This window comes from Ammodytes marinus (genome assembly GCF_949987685.1).
Source record: "Ammodytes marinus genome assembly, chromosome: 10".
NCBI classification, from domain to species: Eukaryota; Metazoa; Chordata; class Actinopteri; order Uranoscopiformes; family Ammodytidae; genus Ammodytes; species Ammodytes marinus.
In genome coordinates, this window is record NC_137214.1 from 21,950,599 (window position 1) to 21,961,224 (window position 10,626).

At 38.8% G+C, this 10,626-nt stretch overlaps 2 protein-coding genes across 2 annotated transcripts; both read right to left on the minus strand.

Annotated features, from left to right (window-relative positions):
- Positions 1-4,815: 4,815 nt before the first annotated feature.
- Positions 4,816-6,056, minus strand: fgfbp1a (fibroblast growth factor binding protein 1a). Its single transcript, XM_080035854.1, has 2 exons — positions 5,928-6,056; positions 4,816-5,649 (listed from the first exon to the last, which is right to left on the minus strand). Exon 2 carries the CDS (start codon positions 5,628-5,630, stop codon positions 5,010-5,012), a length of 621 nt encoding a protein of 206 aa, XP_079891980.1. The 5' UTR covers positions 5,631-5,649; positions 5,928-6,056; the 3' UTR covers positions 4,816-5,009.
- Positions 6,057-6,673: 617 nt separating this feature from the next.
- fgfbp2a (fibroblast growth factor binding protein 2a) lies at positions 6,674-8,119 on the minus strand. Its single transcript, XM_080035316.1, has 2 exons — positions 7,394-8,119; positions 6,674-7,174 (listed from the first exon to the last, which is right to left on the minus strand). Exon 1 carries the CDS (start codon positions 8,059-8,061, stop codon positions 7,402-7,404), a length of 660 nt encoding a protein of 219 aa, XP_079891442.1. The 5' UTR covers positions 8,062-8,119; the 3' UTR covers positions 6,674-7,174; positions 7,394-7,401.
- Positions 8,120-10,626: the final 2,507 nt, after the last annotated feature.

The following is a 10,626-nucleotide window of genomic DNA, read 5'->3' on the forward strand; positions in this document are numbered from 1 at the left end:
TTTTCAGTGGACACTGCATGTTTTGAATGCAACTTAGAAAATACAATACTGGCTCTGAATTATTAAACACTACTCGTTGACAGCTCTCATTCTCATTATTTACATATGAACGGCCGATACGTACTTAGTTTGCAATGCAGCTGTCAGCGATCAATAAGTAATGGGTCACTATTAGACATTTGACTCATATACAGACATCTGTTGGTTCTACCCTACAGATGTCAAACAAATACAAATGTGATGCTTAGATCAAATAACTTGACTTTGTTGGAGTTGTACCACAGGGTGGCAGCAAAGCCTGAAATCAGCAGACTGTTTTCTTTGCACTTTTACACTGTTTACTTTCACAGTGCCTTAAAGAAATGTATATACCACCTAACTTTTTGCATTGAAATATTTGACTTTGAACATCATTTATCTGAGTGTCTTGTAATTCAATGACGGTGCAAGTTGGGCTATTTCAAAAACTTTCTAAAAGTACCCAAAATGAAAAACCTCTGCAATAATGCATTAATAGGCCTATGTGTAATACTAAGGGTATTATAACTTACCACCTCATAATATATTAATTTAACTATTTGTTCTTCAGCACCTGCAGCCTTGAATTTTAAAAGTAAAGCCCTTTTCCCCCTCACTGTTGGACTTCGGTAATATGTATCTTCCACTCGAGGTCTTATTGCCTTAGTGATTATTTCATGCTCATGTCCCTTTGATTCAGCCCATATTATCATACATATTTTATGTCTTGGGAACAGATCAATCTTAACTCAAATTTAAAATAAGGTGCTGGATGTGTGACGAAGTGCTTGTCCTCACAATGGGGTTTGATGGGCTCAGTAATATGAGCCCATCAAACTGTCGCTGGCATCGGTTACATTAAAATACCCATCTATTATCTGAATTTTGGATCTCTGTGATAACTGTGAGATGCCAACACTGCGTCGGTTTCTCATGAGTTTTACAGGAGATGTCAAGACAGGGTGTTCTTCAAGTGAGAACACCACTAAGAAACAGCACATTTATTTACCTGCTACTCTTTCAAAGTTGTACATGTAAATCTGAGTTTTGTTTCACAAATTCATCCTTACATTCTCTTAAGACATAGGTTTGTATGTTTGTATGAGAATTGTATTGACTGTATTATATATAGACTTGCCTGTGGTTTTTAACCCTGTCCTTATTTTCATAAAATGTGTCTGCCAGACACTGTGTTACGTATTCAAAAACCACCTGAAGGGTTCAATTTGTAAAATATTTTCGTGTATTGACATGCTTTTCCTTAGAGGCTCATGCTCTTCACGCAGGTTTTGTTCCCTGCAAAATGAATCGCAAAATGTATGTTACCTTCGCTTGGTACTTAGTCATTCCTTCAAGGTATTATTTTGTTCAGGACCAACACTGTGGTCACCATGTCAGTTGACAGGTAGTGTCACCTGTCACCTGTCCCCTGTTTGGCTTGATATTTTGCAACAAAAAAAAATAATTGTACATATTTACACAGAGTGTGTATGTAGACAGTACAGCACTCATTGCTATCTGTTCAGCAACGTTGTAAACAAATCCAGTGTATCCCATTAACATTTCCTTACCAAAACAGAGACACAGGGGGAATTTAAATACCAATATAAAAGCACTACATAGACAAAAATTGTATCATGTAATCAAGTCTTCAACCAAAAGTACAATGCAGTAAAAAGGGACACACATTATACATATTTTAAGCAGTAAATGTTGAGGAACGATACACTCAATGTACACAGTAACTTCCAATGACAGTCAAACTAAAAAGGAAAAACAACTAACATGAATTATTTGGGGGAAGAATTGGAAAGTTTTCATTTATGTGTGTTCATCCAGATGCTTAATGAAGTGTAGCACTATCTGCTGTTGGCTGTTATAGCAGTCCAGGAAATGTAATGAGGTAAACCGAGTAAAGGCTTTCTAGTTTCAATGCTGATGCCTGATTGGACACATTTCATAGTAATTCTTAATTGAGGAAGTTATAGGACCAAAGTCAGTTTATAAAGTTTTTTACAAAACCTCCTGAATTAACAATAATACCTTAATTTAACAAAATAGAAAATAAAATAAACAAAACTAAAATACATGCAAAACAAACAGCACTCATAGGATCTCAGCTGTGCAGTAATACAAACATCATATATGTCCTCAGTTTTTAATCTGAAAGAATGACTGCATTGAATGATGTGGCAAGCAGCTTTGAGTTCTAACTCATTAATTACATGCATTACAGAAAGCAGTGCTGTAACCTCCCCCCACTGTCACATTTCAGCCTTGAATAAAATAATAATGGTTAAGCAGTAAAATGTTTGTCCACATTTAGTATGCTTATATAACCTCTTTATCAGAAATTAAATGGAAATGTGTTCTCTAATTAGGTTGTGCACCTTGTTTGGTTGTAAAAGTGACTTAAGGATTTTTGTCAGTTAAAGCCAGTTTATGTTGCAGTCCGACTCCTGGTAGGTGGTGATTTATTGGTTACCTGACATCAGTCTCATTTCAGGCTAACAATGTAATATTGTGGTGTTTCATTAATTCCCTTCAGTTCTTTGTAATCTTGGCTCCTCAAAACTTAAAGCTCTTTATGAAGTAAATGCTTATTCACACACACAAAGGCTTTCATTTAAGCATGTAAGCCTGGTTACACACACATACACACACACACACACACACACACACTCACACATACACACACATACACGCTGTGCCAAATCTCCTTAGAGTCAGTAGTGCCAGGGTGTGTTCTCCCTACTTTCAGTTTGACCAAGGCCCACGTCTCTCAGCCAATCACAAGGCAGAGGCAGTCAGGCCACCTGTAAGTCCACACAACCCACAGTCCACTAAGGAGGGATGTTTTGGCTCAGGCATTAAATAGGTTACAAAGAGATATAAAGCGTTTTTATTTGAGTTAAACCCTGAAGAAATAGCCAACAGCGACGCTGCTTTGCTAAAAACGTTTTTATCACAAATACTCTTTTCAACAATGGCAGCTTCTCAGTCGACTGCTATTTTACCTAACTGAGTCACTGACCGACAGATCCAGGCCTAATTATCTGCACAATGGAAAATATGACAATTTTTTTTAACTGTCCAGAGGAATTATGTCTTATTCTACATATCACAACTCAGGTTCAATGTTCTGGTTCAGGGCCAATACATGAAGTAGGTTTAAATTGTTTACATTACAGTAAGGTTTGGAATTCAGGGGAGTATGGACAGCCAAGGAGGCCAGAAACATTTCACAAAGGCATCTGAATCAATCATGCAATCCTTTAACATTCTTCCATTGAAAAAAACAACATGGTTGCGATGGCTCACAGGTGACATGGTGACCACAGTGTTGGTCCTCAGCTCTTGGGAAACAGGAAAGGTCAACTGTGTTATAGTACTTTAACTTGGCTGTCAAAACTGATTTAAAAACACACAATATTAGGAACGTTTGAAGAGATTAGTTTTCTTTTTTAAGGTTTAGAATTATTTAGATTAGATTTAACATGTACATATATTGGAAAGCTGTGCATTGCTGACAAAATATAATAGAGGTGGTGAATCATGCAGCTTCCACTGAAAAGTACAGCCATTAAACCAAATAACTAAAACCAGAATTCCTTTGGATTTAATAGTCTCTGTTTCTTCATGACCCCAAATTGCTGCACTTGCGTCATTACTTTCATGTTCCTGTGGATTGTGCATTTAATTGAGCTGCTTTGAGGAACTGAAGCCCTTTGCTTCCATTAGAAGAATGAATCACAGTGAGTGCAGCAAACATACACTAACGACACATTCATTCTTTGCTAGGTGCTTTTATCCAAAGTGTGCTGCATTATCGCAATGCATGGGTGACCCCTATACCTCTGGGATATACGGCTAAATTCATTCAGTGTCTTTTCACTGGACACAGTTGCTATTCTGAGGAAGCAGGATATGGCAGCACAGAACAGCTGGGGGTCATTTTGGTACTCTCTGAAATGTGTCTGTGTTAACGTAGAGGCATTTATGGAATTGTTTCTACCGTTCTCTTAATTAGCATCACATTTCGCAAGCTGCCCAGACAAATCAAAGACATGTGCTTTGAACGGCTGGTATTCAAAAAATCTTCCTTGAAGGGAAACTCCTCCCTATGAACGTCTGTATCCTCTGCATTCCTGCAGTTATTTTGTTACTGTGCTCTATCTTGTACCGCTACATTACTTAGTCTGCCTAATCAGCCATTAGGAGATTTCCTACATTGCCCAGAATGCAACCTGCTGAGAGTCTGAACTTGATGCATTTTAGCTGGGGCATTATGTTACAGCAGATGAAGCCAAATTCAACCATCGTCAACAATGTGCCTTATTAACCCCAGACAGGAAGAAGACAAATATAACAACACATGTACATTCTGGAACACAAAAAGGCATTTATTCTTGTAAAGAAGTGATGCATAGGCAAAATTCCCAGTCACTAGTAACAATGTTGCCCTTTTACAGAATGTCACACATGAAAAACTGATAAAAGAAACGTTATGTTGTGAGCGAATAGCGAATTGTTATGAACTGATGTCAAACTGCGGTTTTGGTAACACTTTACAATAAGGTACACAAAATGTTAGTAACTACTACATAGTTGTGCATTACCTAATACATAGGTTATTTTTTCAGTAACTATTACATAGTTATGCATTACCTACTACAAAGGTTTTTTTGTTTTTGTAACTACTACATAATTATGCATTACCTACTTATGAAAATAAGGGGCAATTATCAAAATTATTGATAGAACATTAATTAACACATACACATACATTACAAATAGTTAGAAAAAAGTATTTATTGAGGAGTTGAAACCCTGTTTACAATTTGGAGAAATACCTTAAAGGTGAGCAATCTACATGAACACATTTTTACTAAGCAGCTAGCACGTATAGAACACCAATCAACACTAAATCAAATATTACCATTACTGCATAGAGAGGCACATTTATTTTAGTTCCTCACAATCTTCCTATTTCAGCAATCATAATCCTGTACCATAGTGAAGAAGAATGTGCAGAAACTGGACCAGGAGCTGTTGCAGTTCTCCTGTGCCAGCTTCATGTTCTTAGATTGACAGGATTTGACAGGTCTGGGTTCAGGCCTTGGGGTGGAAGGCTCATCAGTGTTACGGAGCCTGAAATGAGCGTCTCTGGCAGCTCCTCTGCACATACCAGCTCTGACCAACGCACTACTGTCCTGGCATATATTCTTCTGCTTCTTCAGGGCCCGTGCCACTTGCTTCCAGTAAAGTTTAGCGCCGGAAGCGTACTGGGGGCAAACAGTAGGTCGGGCGACGTACTCACAGCTGAAGCTCCTGTCCGCCTTCTTGCAGTTGACACTGAGAATGAAGAGGTCCTCACCGGTTGCAGCCCAGGTGCACCGTGACTTATCCTTGGTGACCATTTTGCCCTTAATGGGCTGTGCAGGGGGAGATTTAGATTGACGGCCCGCCTTCTGCCCAGGCCTTTCCTTGTGTTGCCCTCTATCCACCCCTCGTCCCCTCCGTCCAGGGCTCTTCTGACAGCTGCTCAACATCAGCTGATGGGAAATACAAGCCAGGACCAGCAGGATGGCCACATTGGTGAGGAGAGCCATTAAACCAACAGAACACACCCTGCAAAAAGGATTCATTCAAATTAATATAACCTATACAAGGTTTCAAATAAAATACAAAGCTTCATAAAAACTCACATATAAATTGGGGTTTAGGAGAATTAAACCAAACAGAATGAGATATGCAACATAGTATATGACCTTTTAATTTACTGTAGGACTATTGAGGTAATAAAAAAGAAAGTACTGAAGTAAGTAGCAGCCACATCACACAAACACACATACTACAAACCCTGATACATAGATCATAACAGATGCAAAGATTATAAGTTTACTTACCTGCAGTTTTCAGAGTAAACCTCGGTTTAGTCCTGACACCTGAGAGCTCAGTCACGTTTACCTACATGAACGGCATGCTGCGGCAGAATCAGCCCTCTCCTCTCCTCCACTCCCCTCCACACACACGCGCGCGCACACACACACACACACACATGATTGGAGGGTTTATAAGTTTGTACACGAGTCAGCCAGTGACAGGTTAATTTTTGAGAGTTATGTTGGGTCAAATTTCTGGTTGTGAAGTAATTTTTTATTTTTTCTAACAAATCTTGTAAAAAAAGGGCAAAGATATGAAACTTGTAGATAGTAAAAAGACTAGCCTGACTAAAAAAAGTCCCTGCTTTACAACTTGTGACTTATTTGCATTCAAACAAATCCAAATAACTCTTGAGTCTTTTAAGACCTTTGCTGGACTATGTGTTCATGTGCCAAAGATGCCCCTCCCTGCAGGAGAAAATCACATTGATTGAACTTGATGTTGTGTTGACAGTAACTTAAGCAACAGCGACATCTAAAGATATAACTCTGTATAGCAGGTATTCCCGCTATGTATGATGATGTTAATGATTTTACAAGACTTAATAATAATAATAATATTGCGTAGCTGTTGTTTTCAAAATAGCTGCTTCCTTGATATCAAAACTAACAGAACTCAAAACATTAAACTTGTTTGCAACGTTTATGTTGTTGTTTTTTCCTCATTGAGAAGGAGCAACAAAACCAAGCTCATCAACACAGAATAACTGAGAAGAAAGTTTATTTCTTTAATAAAATCATTTTCACATTTATTAATTTTTTTGTCAAATACATTGTCTTTTTTCAGGCCAAAATACAAACCTTGTTCTTTCCTAACAACGTGATACTCAAGGTAACATACAAGTACATTATGCAAGTCAATCTCTCCTGTCCTGGTCACAAATATTGATAATGTAGCTTCAAAAACATTCTCACAAGTTAAAGCATTACTTTCATACATGTGTTTCATAGCCTGCTGGGTGAACCTGGGTGAATGCAAAACATTTGTTCTTACACATTTGACACTGGAGAGTACAGTTCTTCCAGCTGTGACATTTGGAAAGATGAAGCATGGAAGGTTCGATAAGAGATCCTGCTTTGAACATCACAGCAGTACTGTCCCTTCACCTAATGAGAGTGCTACAGTTCTTCTGCCACAGAAGAAACAAACTTCTGCTCTGGGATTTCCCTCCGAAGACCGCTTTAATCAGTTTCTTCATCAGAAATAAAATCTGGGAATATAACAGAAGGAAGAATGCATATATGGGTTTAAATTATGTGCATCAGTAGGCAAATATTTTGAGAGAAAAGAAGGTTAAAGAAAAAAGTAAATCTTTGAATTTTGCAAATTAATGCTGGAGGCAAATTTGATTTAAATACACATAATCTCTCTTTCCACCACAGTTCTCTTAGATGAGTCAACATTTTTAATGAAGTTGCCCCTTGCTCACCTTCCTCGTTAATGCCTAAACAAACCAATGACGTAGGAGCAGATGCCTTGAAGTGACCTCCAGCAGTGCTGCCGAGCCATCCTCTTAGCATTGCTCTCACCAGGAGGGGCCGTCGGTTGTTGTGGACTAGTTCTTTGTGTGGTCTTCACTCTCGGCTGGACTTGAAGGTTTTCGGTAGAAGCTTGACTTGTTGAATCAGGCCTTGTAGCTTCAGGACGAGGTTGAGGTCTTGCAGGTCTTGCCGCTGCTCTTGCTCCCGCCCCAGGAGGAGCCTCTGGACGTGGCCGCAAGAAGGAAGCAGATGAGAAGACCATTTGGGAGTCATCGGTTGCCTTCCTGCACATGTGAGGTTTGATCTGCCTCGGTGCCTGGCAGGCATTCTTGAGCTTTCTGAGGCCCCACATCATCTGGACAAAGTAGTGACGAGGGTTTTTGTTGTAGCCGCCGCAGGTCTGAGGTCTGCCCATGTATTCGCACCAGTAGGAGCGCTTGTTGCTCTGGCAGGACAGCCTCAGCCTGGTGTATTCCCCGTGGCCGGTGATGGTCATGGTGCACAGGTCCTGGTCCTTGGTTTTGAACGTGATGGGATCATCCCAGATGCTCTGAGCCTCGGCTGACCAGAGGCAGCAGGGGAGCAGCAGCAGCAGTGTGCTGGCCTGGGTCCACATTGTGTCTGAGAGAAGATGCTGAGTGTAAGAGGAGGAGAGTGCCACTGCTGGAGCTGAGGGTCCCTCCTGCTATTTATTGGCCAAGCACGCAAAGAGGAAACTCGTACAGGAAACTTGAAAAGAAGGAGGAGGAGAGCAGAAACCAAGGCCCACATGTGATGTTGAGTCAGTGATGCTCACTTCTATCCAGGAGTTATCTAATAAAACGAGTACAAAGTGCTTGGCAAAAAATATTAAAATATTATCTACAAAACAAAAACAAAATAATGTAAATTGCATCTTGTAGAACAATTCAAACAAACAGTCTGATGCATTTTTATTACCAGAGGGTTAATATAATAGTCTATAGATCATAGTTTTCAATAAGTCTTCAATGTTTTTTGACTATATCGCAATTTCTCAAAAATGTGGCGTGTCTTAGAGTATACTCATCATGGATAGAGCCTCCTGAAGCCCTCAAGTTCTTGCTTGTTAAAAAAGGCAGCTGGAGTTCACAAGCGTGCAGGAAACCTATCATTTCCCTCCAAACACAATTAGACAGCAAAACCACAAAGAAAACGTGAGTGGAAGTCACTAACACAGGGCTGACTAAGTTTAGTGTGGAGCCTGGTAAGTGATTGCTATGCCATTTAAGAAAGACCAAGACATGTCTGTATGACCACAGGGGTGAGCGTGGTGGTCGAGGCTAGACATTGTTGGGCGGGTAGGATATTTCTTAAGTGACTTTATTTTTCAGACCCATCTGGACATCACAAGGGTTCTATTGTGAATAATGCAGGACAAGTAGTCAACACATCTAGAAGCGATTTGATTAAGTAAATAGAATAATAGGGTTCATGCATAATACATTACATTTGAACACCCAATAATGAATTTCTCATTGTATCCCGTTTTTAAAAGAGGGTCTCATGCTTATTCCATCAGTAATTGTGTCACTAATTTAAAATTAAGTGTTGTGTCTTTTTTGATATTACAATTCTTACAATGCACTCCCTTCTTTTGCTAAACACAAATAACTGTATCTTATTTAAGTATTCTCTTCTCCACCCCCTAAGTATTTCTGTTGCCTTGATTGCACCATATTGACTAGCACACTTTGCCTGATGTAACTGCCCTTATAAATGCATATGCTGTCTACTTCTGTGTATTATATTCAATTTAATACAGCTTTTATTTATCACTGTGAAGATAAACTAGTAAATAGCCACATTACAAAATAAAATGAAAGACAAACAACGGACAAGAAACATTTAAAAGTTGTGTTAATAAATAAAAACATATGAAGCAGTTACACTAAAACATGTATGACATAGCATGGGTATTTAGCATTTTCTTTGCTGGCCCTTAACTAATGAACTTCCCTTATGACAGTATTGTTGTATTTAATTTTTCTCCTTGGCCCCTTTAAATGCACACTATTACACCATCGAAGCTCCTGCTGGTAATGTTGGTGTGTGGCTCTACCCATCGAGCTAAATATGGAGAGTACATACAGTAATGTACAACTTGTACTCAAGTTTGGAAAAACACCATTCCAACCATAGATTCCAACACGGCTTCTGATATGCAAGTAAACACAATACAAGGTTTTCTCTGAACCACTGCTTCTGTTTTTGACTCCTTCTCAAGTGTCTCTTATACAAGCCTATTTAAAATGTTCCGGCTGTTGTTTATTCACATACTGCTTGGTGCTGGAGAAAAACCTCAGAAAGGAGCTTATGGAAGAAGATAATCATCTCCTATTGAAAATAGCTGACCAGTAACGCAACCGAGTGGGTTCTGGCCAGCAGTGGCAGCACCACATAAGAATGTGCAGTCTGGTGTTAAAGGCACTATGAACAGATGTCTCATGTTACATGTCATTTGTTACTATCAAAGGACACTATTTTAATATATAACTATAATTTATATAGCCTTATTTATATATCATTCTCATTTCATCATTCTTGCTATTTGCACTGCCGTTTCAATGGTGACATAACCTATTTAGCGCTCTAAGAAAGGCACTAAAATGAAAAATAAAAAAGAATAACAGTGAAATAACACTCAACTGAACTTCAAAGTTTATTCACAATTTATACATAATCTTTTCGACCTCCGCATATAAATGTCCTCTTCATCAGAGCCAAACTTTGAAGTGTCACAGTTCAAACCATTTACCACTGTTTATGTCCTGACAGTGTTCATCCAGAGTTAGGATACACAATATCTAGTTTAAGCACTTAGTAAAATCATACCATCTTTCTACCATGATGGGTCACATCCAGACTCTGGCAGACAAGAAAACCAATGATAGTCCTGTCAAAGTAAGAACACATGTTAGGTACTGCAAAAATGTCCATCTAAACAAAAAAATTAGTATGAAACAAGTAAAAAAGAAAAAAGAAAAGTCAACAACTACATTTTAAAGGAACTAATTTTGATTTCACGCCACAGTAAGATTGTATCCAGAAGACTGGTATAGGGCAGGCTATAGTGCGGCACATGTTTACTACTGTCATACATACTGTATGAGATACTGTATGAAGAACAAGGAAATTAGTTAACTTTCTAGCTAGCACAAAC

What these genes read in the sequence shown, in the direction of transcription:
- fgfbp2a (XM_080035316.1), bottom strand. Translation starts at nt 8,061, where the DNA reads ATGTGGACCCAGGCCAGCACACTGCTGCTGCTGCTCCCCTGCTGCCTC.
- fgfbp1a (XM_080035854.1), bottom strand. Translation starts at nt 5,630, where the DNA reads ATGGCTCTCCTCACCAATGTGGCCATCCTGCTGGTCCTGGCTTGTATT.